Source organism: Eublepharis macularius, chromosome 5 (assembly GCF_028583425.1).
Source record: "Eublepharis macularius isolate TG4126 chromosome 5, MPM_Emac_v1.0, whole genome shotgun sequence".
Lineage (NCBI taxonomy): Eukaryota > Metazoa > Chordata > Lepidosauria > Squamata > Eublepharidae > Eublepharis > Eublepharis macularius.
Genome location: NC_072794.1, coordinates 76,367,436 through 76,389,410, shown reverse-complemented (window position 1 = coordinate 76,389,410; position 21,975 = coordinate 76,367,436). Strand labels below are relative to the sequence as shown.

The 21,975-nt window shown below is 41.0% G+C and overlaps 2 protein-coding genes across 6 annotated transcripts in view; one reads left to right on the top strand and one right to left on the bottom strand.

Annotated features, from left to right (window-relative positions):
• Positions 1 to 3,091, top strand: part of RAVER2 (ribonucleoprotein, PTB binding 2) — a 93,276-nt gene extending 90,185 nt beyond the window's left edge. For all 5 annotated transcript variants that reach the window (XM_054979838.1, XM_054979840.1, XM_054979839.1 and 2 more), the window contains one exon: positions 68 to 3,091. In XM_054979838.1, the coding sequence (XP_054835813.1) occupies positions 68 to 214 (147 nt within the window). In that variant the 3' untranslated portion in view covers positions 215 to 3,091. The remainder of the gene's footprint in view (positions 1 to 67) is intronic.
• Positions 2,392 to 21,975, bottom strand: part of JAK1 (Janus kinase 1) — a 67,037-nt gene continuing 47,453 nt past the window's right edge. The window contains exons 16-25 of the mRNA XM_054979836.1: positions 21,655 to 21,790; positions 20,682 to 20,833; positions 20,097 to 20,247; positions 17,214 to 17,308; positions 16,114 to 16,306; positions 12,586 to 12,710; positions 11,809 to 11,981; positions 8,169 to 8,286; positions 5,608 to 5,718; positions 2,392 to 4,433 (exon numbers count right to left, since the gene is read on the bottom strand). Of these exons, the coding sequence (XP_054835811.1) occupies positions 4,332 to 4,433; positions 5,608 to 5,718; positions 8,169 to 8,286; positions 11,809 to 11,981; positions 12,586 to 12,710; positions 16,114 to 16,306; positions 17,214 to 17,308; positions 20,097 to 20,247; positions 20,682 to 20,833; positions 21,655 to 21,790 (1,356 nt within the window). The 3' untranslated portion in view covers positions 2,392 to 4,331. The remainder of the gene's footprint in view (positions 4,434 to 5,607; positions 5,719 to 8,168; positions 8,287 to 11,808; positions 11,982 to 12,585; positions 12,711 to 16,113; positions 16,307 to 17,213; positions 17,309 to 20,096; positions 20,248 to 20,681; positions 20,834 to 21,654; positions 21,791 to 21,975) is intronic.

Sequence of the window (21,975 nt, the reverse complement as noted above, 5' to 3'; positions counted from 1 at the left end):
ATGCTTGTATAAGCCAGAGTTCGCTGTCAATGGTCATGATAATTTCGTTTTTGACTCTTCTTCTTAGATAGCGCCAGTAAGAAATGAAAAGCGGGGCTCTTCATACCTCATTGCCTCTCCGGAAGACGACCCAGTGGAGTATGTTAGCCAACATGCTCAAGGCTCAGGAGTACATTATGCAGAATTGTATCTTAAAAGAAAACGCGTTTACTGAGTTCAAATCCTGGTTGATGTCAAAGCCACTTCTACCATGTCACACTTAACTTTTAATATGTATTATTGATACTCAAAACAATTCTATATATTTAGTTTTTCTAAGTAAAGATGTGCACAAAATGTGTGTGTGTGGGGGGGGGATCTACTTATGTACCAGGTGTTATTTGCACTGTTTTCTGTGTTATAGTTGACAAGTCTTCCCTTAAAGCTCTTAAATAAATGACAGCTTTGTGGCTTGAGAATTTCTCTCAAAGCAATAAAACAGGACAGGAATGTCTCTTGCTATATTGATATGCTGCAATTATGGTCTTAAAGCAACTATGCTGGTGTCCTTTTTTCTTTGACTGTATGAGGAGCTAGATTCCTGGGTGAATAGCATTAATGTTTAATCTTTCCTTCTGAAGCTGGGTAATGGGCAATATCTCATTATGGATTTTAACGGACTTGCATGCTGGATACAGCCTTGATCCTCTGGTAATGTTGTGTTAAATACCATTTGTTGACTTACCAGCACTTAAGCAAGGAAAGTAGCATAAAACAGCTTATGAAAACCGGGATTACTTCGCCCAGTTATAAAAAGAACTGTTGGCAGAAGTGCAGTGGAAACAGGCCAAACATTTCTTTGAAAAGGGCAAACTTGTATTTGTACTTATGCTGCTTTGCCTATTTTGTACAAGACTAGCAGCAATATTTCCATCCTCTTAGACACTTTCTGATTTATAATTATCCAGACTCCATTCTCAAATACTGCTTTTTTGTCACTGCAAATCTGGCACCTCTTCAGCCTTTTCTTTTACACTTTAGGGCTATTGCATATCTTATCTTTAGTAACCAGAATTGGATAATTGTAATTCATTCTGGTTATAAATTAGCTCCTAAATAGCACTGATTATTCTCAAAATACTTTTTTTGGGAATAGTTAATATTATATCAAAGGATTTGAGGGCATTTTCATAGCCTTAACCTTGTTTCATTATAGATGTTTTGAGCATCCTTGGAAGCCACATTAGTGAAAACTAAGCTTTGAATGAGCTTACTCTTAACATAATTGTCCATGTGTTGGAATAGAAAGCAGCAGAACTGTTTCAGTTCTCTTGCTTAACAAATAAACCTTTAACACTGATCTGCTCAGGTTTTGAGGGGCAAGGGATAACAGTTATGAAGTATAAGTCACTGTATCTCTGCCTTAATGTTCCAGGATTTCAACCCTTCTCCCCAAAGCATTTAATATTAACAATGAAAATCATATAGGCATACCACAGCATAAGCAAGAAATGGTCCTGTATTTGAAACTGCTGCTGCAGGTTGATTATTGCTGAGTGGGACAGAAGACTAGAGGCTGGGGAAATAAAGGCAAGTAGTGAATAATCCCAAGAGACAGCATACTTTGACCCTGGTTAGTAAGTAGAACACTTCTTTCCAGAGGTGCCATTTCCCTGGAGGCAGCAGTGGGGCAAAAAATCTCAAGGGTGGGTGGATAATGATGCCACCTATTTTTTTCTCAAGCTTATAAGCTTGAGAAATTGTAGGGCTTTTCTCCTTCCACTGAAAAATAAAAGGATCTCTTTTCTGGGTAGGCTAGGAGATAGACATGGTTTGCTCCTACATCTGCTGGTGGAGTCTAAACATGGGAAAGGGGAAGCTTTGCCTTTAAACCAGATAAATATGACGATGATGTGAAAACTCAGCTGTTGCACCATGGGACTGGAATAAGAGTAGCAGATTTACATAGCATAGATGTACATAGAGCTGCTGTAGCATAGTGGTTAAGTAGTTGGGCAGTGAATTAGCACTCTGCTGGTTCACAGCCCACTACTGTCATGAGTTCAGCAGGTGGCCTTGGGTAAGCCACTCCTCTCTGCCCCACTTCCCAGCTTTATTGAGAGGACAATGATAACACTGCCTTTGTTCACCACTCTGATTTGTCTAGAAGAGTGGTATATAAGAGCACTGTTATAGTATCAACGGCATTGCCAGCAGAGTTTTAAAAGAGGGATTAAGGCACTAGCATGAGCAACAGTATGTGCTACTTTGGAAACACAATGCTTATTCGACAATCCTTTCCACCCCATTTACTCCATCCACATCGAGACTCTTTGGGGTCCTGTAGAAACACTGTTCTTAACTAGAGAATGACACTATCATTCAATAACTTGCACATGGATAAATACTTAGTTAAACATCCATAGATAAAACCTTTTTATTTTATAAAGAATAACAAAGTGCATGTAGAGTAATGGTTTATAGTTACACTACAGAAGAATCAGTCAATAGTGCAAGATGATTCTAAACTGACAGATTCAAGAATTAAATTGGCAGGTCTTTTATCTAATTGACTTTTAAATTACTGCAAACTCTTGAGTAAGTCTTCAAAACAATATTAGGCTCTAAGGTAGAGGGGAAAACACAATTTACATTAAAGAACAGTTATTACCAAAATGCCCATAATCTTATTTCACCTGTAAATGCCTACTGAATTCATATAAGAGTAAAACATGTTGCAGTCAGGCATAAATTATGGTCCTAACCAGGGAGATATGTGCATGGAATTATTCTCCATTTTCCAAAAAGATCAGTCACTGGTGGGGTGTGTGTGTCTGGATTCAATCGTATCCTCAGAGGTGATCGGGGCAACATCACCATTTTGACAATCTTAACAATGCACTTTCTGGCTGTGATATATTTTTCCTTTTCTGTCTTCTTCCTTTGTACCTAATGGGGGTAGAATCTACAGGGAAATCCTTATGTAGTTTACCATTGCTGGATCAAAGTTTGACTGTGAAAAGTTTTTTTGATCCTGGTTAAACCCATTGCTGTGTTGTTTAGTCTGATCATCTGCACATTTAATAAAAGTCCAGAATGCTGTCATGCATTACATTTTTGTTCCTTCCTCAGTATAACCCTAAGAATTTTCCCCTTAAAACAATTTAATTTGCTCACAGGTCATGATTTCAAAAATTGGCACACATGAAACTATTAACCATGCACCATTAACCATGGTGCAATATTCGACTGAAACCCTGAATGACAAATCCTGTCCTTTTTAATATATTGTGCATGGAATTATTCTCCACTTTTCACAAAGATCAGTCACTAGTGGTGTGGGTTCCCCCCCCCTCTCTTTATACTGTATGTCAGGTCCGCAACCAGGCTCAGCACAGGGCACTTTGGAATTTTGACAACAGGCAGTAAATGGCTGCCATGGTAAGAGGCCTAATCTCTAACACCAGATAAGATGACTTCTGTGTTCTTCTGAACCACCACCTGCACCAAAGAATTGGAGGAAAGCCAGGACTGGTTCCTTTCTTTGGGTAAGATGTGTTCCATAGAAGCAGCAAATGGACACCTGAAAACCCAATGGCAGGTACCACAGGTACTACACTGGAGACCAATGTTGTATGCTTATCTAGAAGTTCCTCAAAGAAAAGAGAAAGCTCCCCTTTTAAAGGGAAGTAAATGAACCAGAACATTAAATAATGATAACTTCCTGGGATAATTTGACGTATTAAACGTTAGAAGTTTTGGATCATTATTATATTGCTAATGACATCTGAACTTTAGTATATTCTCTCTTTAAGAGTAGATGGAAAACAATCAAAAGCTTAGTATAAATAAAATCATGCGTCATTCCTGCTTAATGTTCATTTTTAAAAGATGACATAGATGCTTCTGCTTGTTTTTTTAAAGAAAACATTTTATGAAAGTAGTAGTAATGTGCACTGAAAGTAGCAACGTTACACCAAATTTACGATGGCTACTTTGGGTTTATTAGTCCAATGTGACTCAAGCTGTTTTTAAGTATATTATTAAAAACCCTTATTTTAAGATAAGTGCATTAAAAAATATGCTGATCAAAAGACGCCATCACCAGTACTGGAAGTTTCTTCATACCAGTCAGATTCTTAAAGGCAGAACTATTACAATTGTACGAGTAGCATAGGTATTTGCGGCAACAAAGTGCTTAGCAAAATTTTTAAACTCCTTGGTTGAAAGGGGAGAAACAAACCTTTTGGACAAAGACAGCTTTACCAAAATACAAATTACAACAGATGATAATAAAAAGTCTTATATATACTTTTCAAACATTTAAGTGGTAGCAGTAGAAAAATGTTGGATTACATCTTATTTATAAGTGCTTCAAATCCTTCAATTAGGTTTTGAAAGGTGGTTCGTTCGCCTGGCTCATATCCCCAGCATTTCCTCATCAGTTGATCAACCTAGCAACAAAGGGGAAGTAGAGAAAGAACGGTTAAAACAAAAGAAATAAAGCACTCCTACCTCTAGTCAGTGTGCAAAGGAAGACTCTCCCCTGTGCTATCAGCAGCCAATGGCCAATTTACGGCACAAGTTACTCACTATCAAGTAGTCACTCAATTTGTGATTTATATATGTACACAGAAACAACCTTAAAAGAAAAACTGTCACATTAATTCCAAATCCAGTATTGTACAGGTAGCTCTGAAGCAACTTGAGTGTTAATACATATAGTATACATGATTACTGCTACTATCTCATAGCTGAAGACCTATGGCATCTATTCATATCAAAAGAAGATTATCGAAGTGGGATATAGGTTAGGTCCAACTGGGCACATCTGAAAGGAAATGTATTTGACCCTAAGAAGGTTGATTTCAAATCGTATTTGGACTGGCAGAAAAAATGGGCTCAATGAGGGTGTGTATTTTATGAAAGACAGCAAACTTTGAGAAACTGAATTTGTTCTATGTCCCACTTAGGCCCTCATACTATGAATGAGTTTTAAAACAATTTTTAAATCTCATTCATAGTATGAAGGCTTAACAAGTCTTGTAAAACTATAACATTTAATAGAATTATTAATCAGGTTGCACAAAAGTAGTGAAATTCTTCAAAATACAGTAAAAACATGCTGCTTTTTTTTAAATCTGTAGATTTCATCCTATAAAAATTTAAATTTCCAGAGTAGCAGTAGTTAGTTGCAGGAAAACAAACAGGAGCCTTGTGACACTTTAAATGCTAACAAGTTTTCACTCCAATATACTTTTCTACAGATTAGAGCCCATCTACATCTCTACACTAAATTTTTTAAAAAGCCCTTGTTTACACTTTAAGGCGGCATCGTGGTAACAGAGTCAGACTACTACCTGGGACGCAAGGGTTCTGATCCCTGCTTTACCACGGAAGCTCAACAGGTGAACTTGGGCCTATAACAGTCTCTCTCCCCAACCTACCTCAACAGGGTTGTTGTGAAAATAAAGTGGAGGAGGGAAGACCGATGCGATAAAGACACTTTTGGTCCCCATGGGGATAAGACATTTACTGAGTCCTTACCATTTTGTTAAAACAATTTCAGTTTGTCACTATACTTTAGAGCTGCTGAGAGAAGCATTAGACCAGTTTTTAAACTCTTACCTCTTCTGGGCAATTTTTAGGACATGGTAAGCGTTTGCCATCTGTTAATATGCGCACAAGCCGTGTCACTGTCATCTGGCCTTGAGTTGGACCGATCATCTTTAAGAATTCCTGCAAGGTATGAACACACAGAGTTATGAATAGTCTCCCTCAATTAGTAAAGTGTGTAGCCTGCACGCTTAATAAGAGGGCAGTAGTAGTCCCTAATAAGGAATGTGTGTGTGCACTTGGAATATAAGGCACCCCCTTGCCCACACACACACTTGTTGTGAAACACCCAGGAACATCTGCATCACTTTCCAATGGCTGTCATCATTAAAGGAAAAGTGAACCAAGCTCCACAGGAAAGTGCATCAACCAGTATGGTAGCAGCAATGGCAAAAATTGTTGATTTTATCTTTCCATTAATATCAAACAAGCAAATTACGAACAAACAAGTCACAGAATTGACTCATAAGAAACCACGCTCATTGAAGGCATGCAGAAATCTAGAAGCAGGTGCAGCTCCCCCTCCCTCAGTCTCCAAAGACAATTTTATTTATGTATGTATGTATGTCATTTATAGTCCATCTTTCTCACTGAGACTCAAGTGTGACATTAGTACAATCAGTAGCAAGGACAAAGGCAGGCATTTCCATAAACAATGTCATAGGGTAAATAAATACAAGTTTACAAAGACATAGCATTAGCAAGGATCCAATATGGAGCTGAAGAATTGCTGAAACAAAAGATAATTAATTATAGGACTGATATTAGACAGCATGAAGCACAGGTAGTATATAGGAGTACATATTTAAAGCAACAGACAATACGTAAGGCAACACAGAGGTGAAGTCTGGTTCCTAACTCATTAGCAAATCATCTGAGACTCACTCCCTACCATACCATCTTCCAATCTGAGTAAAAATAATTTGGCTTTGGAAAACCGAATTCGGAAAACCAGGAGAGTGGGGGCTCTCCTGACGTCCTCAGGCAGGCCGTTCCACAGGGTAGGGGCCATTACAGAGAAAGTCTGTGTATGGGATGCTGTTGATTTCACCCATGTGCAGGCTGGCTCCTGCAAGAGGCCCTGTTTGGATGAGCAAAGTTGCAGTGGAGGGACATAGGGAGGGAAGTGGTCCCGGGCCAAGGCCATGAAGAGCTTTGTATGTAATAGCCAATACCTTGAATTTAGCATGGTAATTGATAGGCAGCCAATGGAGTGACTGTAGGATGGGAGCGATGTTCATGCTCCTGCTCGCTCCTGCTAACATAATAATTATAATAATAATATTTGATTTATATACCACCCTTCAGGACAACTTAACACCCACTCAGAAAGGTTTACAAAGTATGTTATCATCATCCCCACAATAATCACCCTGTGAGGTGGGTGCAGCTGAGAGAGCTCCTAGAAGCTGTGATTAACCCAAGGTCACCCAGCTGGCTTCAAGTGGAGGAGTGGGGAATCAAACTCGGTTCACCAGATTAGAGTCCTGTGCTCTTAACCCCTACACCAAACTGGCTCTCTCTAACAGTCAAGCTGCAGCATTTTGCACCAATTGGAGTCTCCTAGTTAACTTAGATGGGAGACCAATGTACAGTGCGTTTCAATAGTCAAGTATTCATGTTACCGTAGCATATGTATCCAGGTGGCCAGGTCGGCTGTGTTGAGGTAAAAAGCTGTCTTCCAGGCTAAAGTTAGATTGCAGAAAGCATTTTTTGCGGCTGCCTTGACTAGTTTTTCTAGTAGTAGCGCTGGATCCAGTATAACCATGGTTCCCTTTGTTTGAATGAGCATTCAGAAAGTTTAAGCATGCCCAACTAAAGAAAGCTGAGAGACTTCTGAAGTGGGTAATAGGCCAGTATGTAGAATAGAAATTTTATACTGCTGCAGCAGCTAATCATTATTGCAGCAAACACTTGCCAGTAAGATTTAGAAACAAAGGCTCCAAAAATGAGGAAGACAAAATATTGATTGGAACTCAGTTGGGATAGACACGACAACATGGGCGGGCACAAACCAAGATGGTAAGCGGAAACTGGGAACAGCATAGACCAATTAGGATAATATTGAAGACACACAGGCTTGTAGCCCAGCAACGTAAGAAAAGGAAACCAGTCGTTCCCCACCAACTCTTTGGCATGATGCAATGTCACTTTTAATGTTCTGGCAATTTTTGGTGAAGTTAAATTGTGCTATAAAGCTGATATCTGACATACAGCAAGAAAACAGACTGCAACCTTCCTCTCATCATCTACTCTTTTGTGCATTTCCCATGGCCATTTGAAGCCACTGATTACCCCAATCTGCTGGTGAAAGGTGGAAGAAAGAAAGCAACACAACTCTGGTTCACCGTATCATGCAGCCTTATTTCCCTAATGCCAGTCTCAGAACAAAGTAATACATTTATTTCCAAATATACAAGTGTCAGTTTTAAGAAAAAAAACTACCACAGGAAAACTTCAGTCATTTACATCTGATGATATATTTTGCTTTTAGTCTAGCCCTACTTTGGAGAACACTCTTAATGATATATTAGTATCCAAATTGTTAACTTGAGGTAATTACAGCTACTTACTGTCATAGGACTGCAGTCAGTATCACAATAAGTCAGTATTTCATAAAGAGTCACTCCAAAAGACCAGACATCTGAAGCAATGTAGAACTTGCACTGTAGTAAGCATTCAGGAGCATACCTGAAGAAAATTAATGTTATTTTGGGTAGAACTGCTCCAGAAATCCACTCCTTTAATATACAATGTGACTTGCACAATATTGGAATTTTGGGCCACAGTAACACCATTGGAGCCCCATGGCGCAGAGTGCTAAGCTGCAGTACTGCAGCCCAAGCTCTGCTCACAACCTGAGTTCAATCCTGTAGAAGCCAGGTTCAGGTAGCTGGCTCAAGGTTGATTCAGCCTTCCATCTTTCCAAGGGCGGTAAAATGAGTACTCAGTTTCCTGAGGGTAAAGTGTAGATAACTGGGGAAGGCAACGGCAAACCACCCTGTAACAAAAGTGAACTGTATTCTCAGGGCTGGCGTGCCCATTGAGGCCAGGGTGGCAGCCGCCTAGAGCACTAAGGCACCAGAGGGGGCACGCGCCATGGAGCTCAATTGCCCTGTGCTGCTGCACCCGGCCAGGAGCCCTGTGCTGCTGCTGCTGCTGCCACCGCCGCCAACACACAGCTGCAGGCTAGGCATGGCAGGTGGCCAGGGCAGTGCGCAGAGCAACTGAGCCGGAGGGAGGATGCACATGCACTGCCCCTGCTGCGCTTGGCCCGCAGTTGTTGCGCCCGGCCAGGAGCGGGCAGCCTTTCAGCCTCAGAGCAAGCCTCCCAGCCTCAGTTGCTCTGTGCTGCTGCTGACGACGACGCCAGCAAACAGCTGTGGGCCAGGCACAGCAGGCGGCCAGGGCAGTGTGGGACAACTGAATGGGAGGGCTGGGAGGCCACCCGTGCGCTGTCCCTGGCCCCGCGTGATGACGTCACACACGGGGTGCGCGCACAAAGCGCACACGCACCAACACCCCTGAAGCTGTCTCAGCTGCCAGAAATGCTGGCGCCAGCCCTGTGTATTCTTACACTCTGCATGAACAACATGGAAGGAGAAACAACGCCCCCCCCAACCTTAATTGTATAGTTATAAGAGAATCTTATTATACAACTAGATGACAACTAGTATGTTCACATTTCCTTCAAGTGATTTCTGTGCCTATACAAATGCAGGAATGACATATGCATAGGCTGATAAAAGCAAACTTTATTTTCTGGCAAAACATCATTAATCACTGATCTTGAGACTGGGATAAGTAGCAGAAGAATCTGTTCTTCTAGCCAATTTTGGTGGGATCATTTCCAGTCTGGTATCTGGCCTAGTTATGGGATTGGATATTGATCACCCTAGTGGATGACCTATGTTGGGAGATGGACAGATGGAGTGTGACTGTATTAATTCTGGATTTTTGGTGGCTTTCAATACAATTGGATCATGGTATCCTTCTGGGCTGCCTTTCAGGGTTAGGAGCAGCAGGCACTACTCTATGGTGGTACTGAGGGATTGCTGCTCGGCCCCTTGGCTTACAAGGTCCTGCAAGGTTCCATTCTGTCCCATATGCTTATTGACATCTATATAAAGCTGCTGGGAGAGGTTAGATATTTGGGCTGGGTTATCACCAATATACAAATGATACTCAGCTCTATCTTGCACTTCCAACACAACCCAGAGAGGCTATGGAAATTATGACCCAGTGCCTGGAGGCAGTTTTTGAATGGATGAGGGCTAACAATTGAATCTTAAATTTGACAAAATATAGCTGCTACTGGTAAAAGAAAAGAGCTGAGACATTTCCTTTTGGAGATGGGGTTGCACTCCCCCTAAAGGAGCAGGCTTGCAGCTTGGGAGTGCTGTTGGACCCAGACTTTCTGTTCGAAAAGCAGGTGGCAATTGTGGCCAGGATCACCTTCCACCAGCTTTGGCTGGTGAAATAGCTGCTGCATTTCCTGGGCAAAAAAGATCTTGCTGCCACTGTGGTGTATGCCCTGCCCTGGTGACATCTATTATGCTAATGCAATGCACTCTACATGGGGCTGCCCTTGATGAGTGTCCAGAAACTACCATTAATACAAAATGCTGCAGCAATTCTGACTGAGTGGGTCATAAGGACCACATCACTCTAATCTTGTTCCACCTACACTGGCTCCTAATTTACTTCCAGCCCAGTTCAAGTTGCTGGTATTGATCTTTAAGGCCCTATACAGCTTGGGGCCAGCATATCTTAAAGGCAGACTGGCTTCCATATGAATCTACTCAACCATTATGGTCTTCTTGCCTTGCTTTAGGAGCCACTCCTATCTGAAGCTAGATAGGTGGCAACCCAAGAAAGGGTCTTCTCAGCCATGACACCAAAACAATGGAATTCCCTTCTCAAAATATTCATCTGTCCTCTCCTAATATTGTCTTCCTCCAGCAAGTGAAGACTTTGGTTTTATTTGCTGTTCTGTCACTGGCTCACATTGAAGTTCTTTCCCGTTTGTGTGTCTATGTGTTTTTTTTTATTTGTATAACAAATTCATGTCTGCATGTATTTTAAAGCTTGTTTTAATGTTTTTGTCATCTTGTGGATCCTAAGTTGGGAGGAGGTGGCTTTAAAATGTTTTAAATAAGTAAAATAAATAACTTGCTTTAAATGAATCGGCCCATCAGTTTAATGCAATTGCAGCTAGTATACCATCTCATCCTCATCAGGCAGATTGCTTTTGCCAGGAAATCTCCAGTCATGTACACTTTCCATAAGAAAAGGCCAGTGCATGGTTCTTTGAGCCTAAGAAACAGCATGGGAAGGCAGTATACCACATCACTGGCCTTTCCTTACAGAAAAAATTCAATTTGGAGAGTTCCTGTTGAAGAAGCTGCTTGTAAAACCAGGGCATTTATCCTCAGAATAACAATGCACAAATCAATATATCTAATTCTCAACATGGCCACATCTGCAGATACTTAAATCCATGGATTGGGGCCATGAAGCCAGAAAGAAGATTTGCAGATCGGCAGAACAATCTTAAAAATAAAAAGGAGGGAGTGTACCAGAAAAAAACAGAAATAGAGAACAGTTTCTGCAAGCACACACAGCTGTTCTCCAGAGACAGGGGCCTGCAAAGACAAGGTGGGCAGGAGAAGAGGAGCAGAAGCCCATGCTCTCTGTTTCTGCAGCTGAAATAGCAAAACTGGAGAGGGGCAGAGGAGGAGGCATGATAGCAATGCTTCCCCCCATGGCACCAAAACTGAAGGTAGATGGGAGAAGGCACAGCATCCACCAGCCCTTCCTCCCTTGTCAAGGCAGCAACACTTGGTATGGACAACAGGGGATGGATGGGACTTTCCAGCTGTCCCTGCTGCTGAGGTGGTGACACTCCCCCCTCCCTGTCCCCCTGAGGTGTCAACTCTAGAGGCATGTAGAAGAGGGGTGCAGGAATTGTCATCCCCCCCCCCCCAAGAAGGCAGTGAGTAGATTGGCAGAGGAGGAGGATCAGAGGCCTGAGCTGTGGAGTGACAAAAAAGGAGTGGGGGAAGAGAGAAAAGGAGCATGGGAATGGATGGCAGAGAAAGGGTGAAGGGAGAGGAGAGGAAGCAAAGCAGGTGGGGGATCAGGATCCCTCCTCCTTGCAAGTTCCTTGCACGTCCCTAGTTGCTATCTTGTATGTGTTAATGTATCTCTTACCAGAAAACAGGGCTGTCTCGATCATCATTGACTTTATAGTATTCCTTGTCAGTCCCTATTGCTTTGGTTAGCCCAAAATCTCCAATTTTTACTTTCTGCTCATTTTCAACTAAGACGTTTCTGGCTGCTAAGTCTCGGTGAACATATTGTTGAAGTCCCAGATAGTCCATTCCCTAGTGAGCAAAACAAAAAAATCCAAAAATACATATACAGTCTCTAGCAACCATCATCTATGCTTTCATAAAATTGCTTCCACCACTTAGGTATTATCTTAAAAACCATTTCCCATCACTACCTTTGCTTTTTTAGCACTCCAGCTCGAAAACACAAATCGTTTGGACGGCATTCGGGCCAGCGAACCAAAGTTCGCCCCCAATTATTGGCCCAAACCAATAACTGGTGCTAAATACCTTCTTTAAAAGCACATTTTTGATATGCCACGCTAGAAACATTTGCATACAACTTTTAAAACCAGCTCAAACAGAATTCCCCTAGGAACCAGCAATTTCTTGGCATAAAGCTGGTTTTAATGTAAGGGTGGGAACTATGCTCCGCTCCGAATTACTAGAATCCAAGTTTCCATTTAAAAGCTTCTATACACTCATGAAAAGCACAAATTAACAGAACAGGACTACATAAAACTAAGGTTTCAAAGTTTACTGACTTGCTACACTTAAAAGTTTGTAGCAACTATTTGACCTTGAACGTATTATGTTATGCATAATAAGGCACCTACCACTAAACTATTAACTAAAATGAACAATTTATCTGCCTTACCCTGCAGATTTGGACAGCATATTTCAGTTGTTGCTTCAGACTGATCTTGCTCTTGTTTCGGGGGAGATAGTCCTTCAGACTCCCAGAAGGAAGAAACTCCATGATAAGTTTAATGCCATTTCCACCTACAGTTAAGAGACAAAAATCCCATAAATTAACTCAAAATGTAATTATCTCTAACTTTACAATTTTACCACTTTGTGTGACAATGTTCTTGACTAACTTCTTGGTATTATTTCATGCAGCTTTCCCATATAGTCTTGAGATTACAGGCTAAAGGATGCTTCAAACATAATTTTTTTTAAAAAGGACAAGTTCCAATGTGTCACACAGTAACTGCTGAAACAAAGAAGACAGGTTGTGTGTTTACATACATATACAATGCATGAGTGCATGGAGCCAATTTTGAAGGTGGCATATTTTCAGACATGAGACCACCCTAGGCTATAATCTTTGCAGAAATATGTAGTACTTCATTTTTCCTTGTAAACTTGTTTTGAGGTTTTGGTCAAGTGCATATTTTCTGCTTATGTTTATCTTTAACAGCCCATTAGATGGAGCCCCGGAGCTCAACTGATACATTTGAGCAGCTGCTGAAGCCTTCTTGCTTGTATCTCATGGTTTATTCTGAACAAACATGCACAGGATTAGGCAGTACAACTCTTGGATTTATAGTACAGATGTGCAATTTAGGTTCGGTATTCGGTAAAAATTACCAAATTTTACCTGATTCAGTAAAATTCAGTATTACTGAACTTAAATATGCATTGCCAAATGAATTCAGTAATACTACATTCAAGTTAACCAAATTTATTTGGTAAAATTTGGGAAGTGTGGCAGCACTGTTCCTTTGCTAATGAACACCAAAGAAACACTGCTTCCTGCCTTTTTTACCAGATGGGAGGGGGGAGAAGGGCAGGGGACTGAGTCAGAGGCAGAAGAGGGAAGGGAATGTGAGTGGCCAATTCTTGCAGCAGCTCTCCTCCTTTGGCCAATGGGATTCTTAAGAAGGAGAGTGCCTTTTTAAAACTGCTGCAAGGAATTAATTAGGAGGCTTGCCTCAGCCAGCCTCTATTTTGCTCTGGCCTGGCAATTTGAGACACTGCCTGCTTGCTGCTGCTGGCTTTTTCTCCTCGCCTGCTTTGGACTGCAACTGGATCCTACTGCCCAGTGAGTGGAGTGGATTCCAGGCTGCTGCCTGGTTTGAGAGTTGTAGACTCATTGGGTTTTTCTCTCTTTGGGAAGAGGGGGTTGGCCTGGTGTCAGGGAAGGATGGGGGGGGGGAGAAAAGGGTTTTTTTTTTAGTAACTGCTTTTTTGCTGTGTGTTGGGGGGCTTTGCTTTGGCTTTTGTGTAGGGGGGGCTTTGATTTCTGGCTTTTGAAGTTGGTAATATTTACTGTTTATTTTGCTGCATTTTCTTTGGGGGGGTGTTTTATTCTTTTGTGGGTAATTTGTTTGGAGTTTTATAGTTCCTGTTAATTTTATTAAATTCACTTGTTCTAATGGGGGAGCTGTTTTCCCCTGTTGTTGGGCTTTCTTTACAGAAGTTTGGTTGGTGTTTTTTGCTTGGTTTTGTTTGGTTTGTCAGGTGTTCGATTGTTGTTGGTTGTTCTTCTTCTGGGGGGCGGTGTTTGTTGGGGTGCTTGGTTCAGTTTGTTAACTTAACCTAGTGGTCTTTGGGTGTACTTTTTGGGTATCCTGATAGAGTTGTGAAGTGTGAACTTTTTAAAAAGCATTTGTAAGATAGGCTAATTGTAGGTTTTCCCTAATTGAGATTGGCAGTGGCTGGGGGCACCTTCTTCAGGGGGGCATAAAATGGCTCTCTGGGGTCCAATCTTTATGAAACTTGGGGAGTCCTTAGAGGACAGTTAGGAGTAGGTCTACTGAAAATGTGGTAAAATTTGATCAAAAATGACATCTCTGCAGGCCACCAGAAATTTCTGAATTGAGTTTTCCATAGGAAACAATGGCAGACTTTGCTATTCCCCAAATTCTGAATTTTTTTTTCCAGTTTGGTATTATCAAACTGAATCAACTGGATTTTTTTCCTGTGCACACCCCTAATTTACAGGTTAAAGGATACTTTACACATGGAAGTTCTGATGCACATCTAAAGCATTCAATTCTCATCAAAATCATCATATGCAATTTTACAAAGATATTTTACAATATTCCAAAGAGCGTTAAAGTTTATATATCTTTAAACTGATTTTTTTAAAAAACCATTCAAACTCTCTTCAACGGCAGGCTTGGCAAGCTCCTCCTCTTCCCTACTCCAGCTCCTTCTCCTCTGCTGTGGCTGCTCCTGTGAAGCTTCTGGTGAAAGCTGTCACAAGAGGGGCTGACACAAAAGTAAAATAGCCAAGCATGTATCTTCACCCCTCACCCCCATTTTGTCTGAAGGCCCTTCTTTTATTGCCTTGCTGCAGTGGAGACCAGGGTACACGTCCAATTTTTCCACAGCTGGAAAAGTTATTTATTTGGGCAGTGGGGAAACCATCCTTTCCTCACGCAGCAGCAATTACAAAGAAGTTTTAACTGCGGTAACAGGAATGCTGCAGGTAGTGTGACTACATGAGGGCCTAGCAGACCTACAGGGGTTTCTCTCTTTTGGACCCAAGCTGGTTTTCATTTTATCATTTTTATTACAATATTCTAACCAGTTCTGAAAGGAATTCATCAGTTACTAGTCAAAAAGTATTCCAACACTTCAAGTAGGACTAGAAATAGCACTGAATTTTGGAACTGGAGAATTGTGAAACTGGAAGGGATATGGGCTCAGCTCATAATGGGTCAGGAATTCCACAGTTCTGATTTATCCTGTAATGATTTGGACCCCAGCTGCTGGAGTTTTGCTACTTCAGCAGCTGGGGGAGCACACCATCCTTTCACTTTTACCACTCAAAATTACTGAGCATCACTGGCTGTGATAACAGGAAGTTCTTGTGCCAGGGCCTCTGTTTTGTTCAAGAACTCTGCTACAGAAGTACCAAAGTACAAAACTCTTATGACTGTAATTCCTCAGAACTCCCAAATTCCTCAGTAAGGATTGTATTTCCCAAGGATTCTGGCAACTAGGATACTTCTGCTATAGAATTACCATTCATAATAAAACTCTTCTTGTTGCCCACTCCAAGTTTAGACAAAAGGAGAGGGACATATCAGGAATTTAAAGAAATAAACTTTGATTAATATGATTTTCCAATTTGGGAAGCATTTATTTTAGGTGAACTTATTCTGAATGAGATTGGGCTTCACCGACCATGATAGCAGCATACTTCAAACAGGATAAACACTAGATTGTTGCTAAACTCAAATCTTTAGCCCCTTCTTGAGCAAACAGTTGGAGATGATTTACCATCATTTCAAACAATGAATTTAAGAAATCTGGACAGCAAAATTTAACAGCAGGATTTGAGTCCAGTGGAACCTTAGAGAACAACAAGATTTTCAGAGAGTAAGTTTTCGAGAGTCAGAGCTCTCTTCCTCAGACAGAATTTAAGACACTTCAGAACATGAAAAAATACCATCTTCAGTGCAGATTCCTTTGTATTTCACAATATTTTCATGATAAAGATTCTTCAGAATTTCGATTTCTTTCTTGAGGTCAGCAATATGGTTCCCACCACACTCTGGTTTCAGTGACTTTACTGCTACTTGTTCTCCTGTATTGTCACCCTCAGGATCATACCTGCAGAGTTCAACTTTGCCAAAGTGACCCTGGATTAAATAGTGGAAAAAATGTAAAAGGCCATCAACAACCACAGACTTTATGAAACAATATTATGCTGCTGGATATTTGACTATATGGCCATGGTTAAATTACCTTCACTGATGCTACCAGCACTAACTAGTGTTTGAATAAATAAAGAGACATCAAATCCCCCAATCCCTTTATTTCTTCTTTTTAGCCTTAAGGGGCAACGTGATTGTTTCCAGGACTCTGCTTCAATAGTAGTTCCAGAGTTTATTCACTGAGCACACGTGGCAACAAAGAAGAGTTTAGTGGTTAGCATGTCAGATTAGGACATTGTAGCCCCAGGTTTAAATTTATAGTCAGCCAAAAAACTTACTGGGAGATCTTGGGCCAGTCACTCTCTTCCAACCTAATTTAACATGGTGGTTGCAAGGACAAAATGGAGTTCTCTTTGAACTCTCTGGAAAAGGGGCAGGATAAAAATGTAATGCAAAGAGGGAAGCAGGTAGATACGACCTTGTGTGAAGTATCTCACTGAAGAAATCACTACAATCCAACACAGAGTAGATGAAAGTTTGAACTTCAAAGCTAAACAGTGAAAGTTCCAAACAACCTTGAAATTAAGGTTCTGTTGTTCCCAGAGCTCCAGCTCCAGTGTTTTTCAAACAAGAAGTATGTAATATTTGGCTGTTCCTACAGACGTGTCAGCAAATCCACTACCATGCACAGAAGAAGAAAAAAGCACACTGAACTGGTTCCAATATAGTATTTTTTTACCCTGGAAATCCAACTAAAAAGAGCATGACGGTGAATAGACCACAAATAAATATACAGCTCAACTATGCTTTTTTGCTACAAATGGCAAAGAGAGTGTCACTTCTGCACAGTACCTAACAGACTGTAAGTACTGAGGAGGAAGAATAAACATACCTCTCCTAAGTCACGAATCCGTTTCAAGAACCGTTTTTCAAAATTACTGGCATCAAACTCTGCAGTAGGCTTTTTCTCCGAAACAATATCAGGATCTAACACAAAGACAGACATCAGTGTGGCACAAGTAAGCACTCTTATGGTTATGTTTTCAGAACTCAAAACTTCACTGGCTGCCAATGTGTTCCTTGGCTTAATCTAAACTGTTTGTTCTTATCTATAAAAAACCAGAAGTGAGATGAACGGAACTTTTTATGTTGCTGCACCTTGCTTATGGAGTTCTTCCTGCATCCATTTGGCTATCTACTCCCCCTCCCTTTTTTCAGGCACCAAATGAAACCTTTTTATATGACTAGGATTTGTTTTTTTTTTTTATAAATTTTTTTATTTTTCATAACTACAAAACACTACACCAGACTATCACAAGGAAAGGGAAGAGGGAAGGGACAAAGGGGAGTGGAAAAAGAAAAAGGGGGGGGAATGAACTACAAACACTAAACACTACACTTCAATGTTTCCCTTCATACTGTCATAATACAAAAATAGCTCCATAGAATAATGATGGAGTGGTTAATCATACAGAGAATAAACATTTCAAATTCTGATTAAACTTTCCTCCCCCTTCTGGGTCCCGGACGCAATTCTCTCTGTGCAACTGCTGTTGCAATGCTCTCCTCTCCCCCCCCCCTCCGGCTCCTCCTTTTCTTCGTTCTTGGTGCAGCAGAATTCTGGGTTTTTATTCTCAAAATCCTTTAGTTGATCTTCTGATAATATCTTATAGGCCTGATCTTTATATCTGAACCATATTCCTTCCGGGAATAACCATTTGTACTTTATTCCATGGTCCCTCAGAAGAGCTGCAAACTTTTTATATTTAAAACGCCGTTTCCGGACTAGAAATGGAACGTCCTTCAAAATCTTGACTTTCAAACCCATAAAGTCCAAATCCGCATTGTATGAGTTATATAGGATGGTGTCCCGAATCTTTTTAGTTGAAAAGTCAATAATGATCTCACGAGGCAACTGTCGCTTTGTTGCATATTTTGAAGAAGCCCGACGGACCTCCAAAATGTCGCTTTTAACCTCTTCTTTAGTCGTCCTCGCGGGTGTCGCCAGTAGTTCCGAGACCAAATCCCACAGATCCTCATTTTCCTCCTCTTTCACGTTTTGGAGACGCAAAATTGTCTGCGTTCGTTCCACTTGTAGCCCGATCAGTTGGTTCTCCACCAACTTCAACTCCTTTTTTGTAGCCTTCACAAGTGACGCACTTTCCAGAGCAGACTTTTCTGCCCCCCCCGCTGCTACCTTAATGGTTTTCACCTCGCTTTCAATTAAGCCCACCCTTTGATCAGTTTCGTTCAGCTTGTCAACAAAGGGTTTTATAGCTTCCACCACCGCCCTGCGCACCAATTCTTCGAGCGACTCCCCTTTCTGCAAGGTGGCCGAGATTGACTTACCGAGAGCGGGACTTTGCTTCTTTGCTGCCATTTTGGGGGGGGGGGGCGCCAACAAAATTCTGGAACTCCACGAAGGGGAAGAGCGAGTCTTCTTCAGATCAACCTCTCCTTCACAAACGCTTGTAGAACAGAAGGGATTCGCTTGTTTACAGGCTTCCGCCTGTTTCTTTTACTTGCCGTTTCTCGTTGCCCGGCGGCACTCGAGGCGCCGCGCACATCTGCCGGCCTCCATAGGGACAAACGGGCAATTCCCTCCCCGCATTGATTTCGGGGAGTTCTTCCCGCCGCGTCCCGGACCCTGGCTCCCTCCCTGGGAGTCCTGGGGGCTAATCCTTGCAGATCAGCCGCCCGGTCAGGGTGCCCGGTCGTTTCCTCCCGGACCAGCCGAGAGGAGCGTCCGGCATGGCTGAGAAAACGAAACCGACCATATGACTAGGATTTGTTGATGGTTAATTATTGCTTTTGTCAATTCTGATGCCCTTATTTTCTGCTAGTGCACTTTTATTGCGTTGCAATCTGACTGATGTATACTGATAAAAAATTTTAAATGGTATTTTCATCTTAAATACTATGTTTTACTGTATTTCACAATCTTATGCCATTTTGTGAATTTCTGTTACAAGATGAAATACAAATGGTTTAAAATAAGTAAATTAATCTCTATATATGGAGTTAATGCCTCTTTAAAACAGGTAAGACCAGCTTGCTGAATACGCCATTCCATGTGTATACTGCATGCTCACCCTCCATACTAGTTGATTCAAAGCCAAATGTTACACATTGAAAACTGCTTTTAAGAAACTAGGAGGAAGTGAAAGTTTGTAATGGGAGAATAATAACGTCAGAGGGTAAAGATCGGCAGCTGCCAATTCTACTACAAAATTCTCCTTCTCCCAGAATTAGAAACTTGCAACACAGCCGAACACACAGCACAAGAGCTCTTTTTCAGGCAAAGAGAGGTGGGCCTGCACACCAAAGGCTGAGGGAGTAGAGTAGTCCTACATTTGTACCTCTGACAAAAAGTTACAGTGCCAGGAGTCAGGTGAGAAGGAAACACAGAGCTCTGTGCTTTTTCATCACACAGAATAATTCCTTGGGGGTTAAAACACAGGAACTTGGCCCAGGGAAGCTACAGCTCAGAGTAAGATCTCACTGTTGATCTTGAGATGGATTCTACACTACATCTTACTACATCATCTTACTACATCATCATATAGTTGTTATGGTTCATTTATTGTCTACCTTCCTTACTGGGACCTTGGCTTTTCTGACTAACATTACCTCCATTTTGCATCCACACCGCCCTGACCACATGATAACTATACAATAATGTTTACATTTCTCGTATTAAAGCATTTCATTTAGGAAGCAGAATCAATTTTCTTTACATTTCTAAAGAAAGAAAATGAGCAAAAACATTTCTTACTTTGTTCTTCTAGTTTGTTGATATCACGCATAATTGCCCTAAAGAATGGTCTTTGGTTAGGGTCATAGTGCATGCACTGCTTTATCAGATCAGCTAGCTCCTTGCAGGATGGGGTCGGGAGCATGGCACGTCCTTCATAAAACCTCTCCTTCTGCAAGACAGATGGGAACAACACATTTAATCACTAGAAAATGATGCTCTTTTCTCATTCTAAATTTCGTAAGATACATTCTCTGATCAGACAGCATCCTATATAGCTGAGTTACTATACATGCACATATAAGAATGTGATCATTACCCAGAAGTTTTTCCCTAAATACTAATTTTTAAAAATCTTTGTTAGTAGAAATATACCTCGCTTAGACAGTACTGTAACGGGAATCACTAAATTTTTCCTAAATCAGACTCCAACACTGTAGTTTCATTAGACTGAAATAGAGCAAACAGAGGCTGGCTGGTGATTTTACAACCCTTCAGAATTCTATGCAAAGGAATTCAGTTGAGACCTCCACTTATCCTAGCAGAAAGCTAAAAAACGCCAATGAAGCAAGCAGCACTATGACCAGAAAGCCCCAAAAGTCTTACCTCTGCCAATGTCTTGTCTTTAAGTGGAATCTCTCCATTGTAGCAGATTTCCCACAGGGTTGTCCCAAAGCTCCACTTATCTGCTGCTATGCCTAAGTTTTTGGAGTCGTCAACACATTCAGGTGCAATCCAAGGGATCCGTTCAACACATTCTTAAAAACAACAAAACGATGGGAAGATCTTTGGAGCTTATTGTGATATATGGATTTATAGAAACACAACTTCTGTGATTTCTTTTAAAAGACAATGTATTTTCAGGAGAAATAACTAAAGATCTATAACAGATGTGCCTCTTTAAAGAAAGAAGACAGATACCGTGATAAGAATCTGAAAGCAGAATCTGAAAACAGAAATCACTCTTTTTTGAAATTACAAAACAAAATCATCCTTGAATCATATTCCAAACATCTCTATATATATGAATGCCTCTTTTGGGTATGTATGCCTTTACTTGAGTGTCAGTGGTGGACAGTAACAGAGCCAAATATGTGGTTGACATTCATATTCAGAATTATGGAATCCCAAGCAGATCATGTGAAGAGTTTCAAAAACATCAAGGTGCACCTTAATAACAACAACAACAACCATTCAATTTATATATTGCCCTTCAGGATGACTTAGCACCCACTCAGAGCGGTTTACAAAGTATGTCATTATTATCCAAACAACAACAATCACCCTGTGAGGTGGGTGGGGCTGAGAGAGCTCCTAGAAGGTCACCCAGCTGGCTTTGAGGATTAGGGAATCTGGGGAATCCAGATTAGAGTCCCACGCTCTTAACCGCTACACCAAACTGGCCTTAATCATAGTATAATACCACCTGCTCTTCCCAGAGTACATCTCTGGAAATCTAGCTACATATAAAATGTTAGCACTAGTAACATAAATGCACATATAAGAACAGGTTCACAACCCCGATGGTTCCCCTTGTTTACTATTTTAATAAAAGATTTTTTAAAAAACAAAATTATACCTTGCCTAGACAGCACTGTAATTGGAATTCCTGGATCACTCAGTTTTATGAAAGGTCCATATTCATTATCAGTTCCCTCCCTTGCCAACAATATATTTTTTGTACACACATTTCCATGTACCAGATCTTTGTCCTCCTGTATTTGTGACAGAATGTTATAAATTAGTGAATTCTAACAATGCTATCCAAACGCACAATACATATGTTTACACTGTGTGTGTGTGGTAGGGGGGACCTTAAAATCAAAGTTCATAAAAAGAGTAGTAGTTCTAAAACACTGCCTCTTCCTTTGAGAGATTGAAGTACATATTCTTCCTGAAC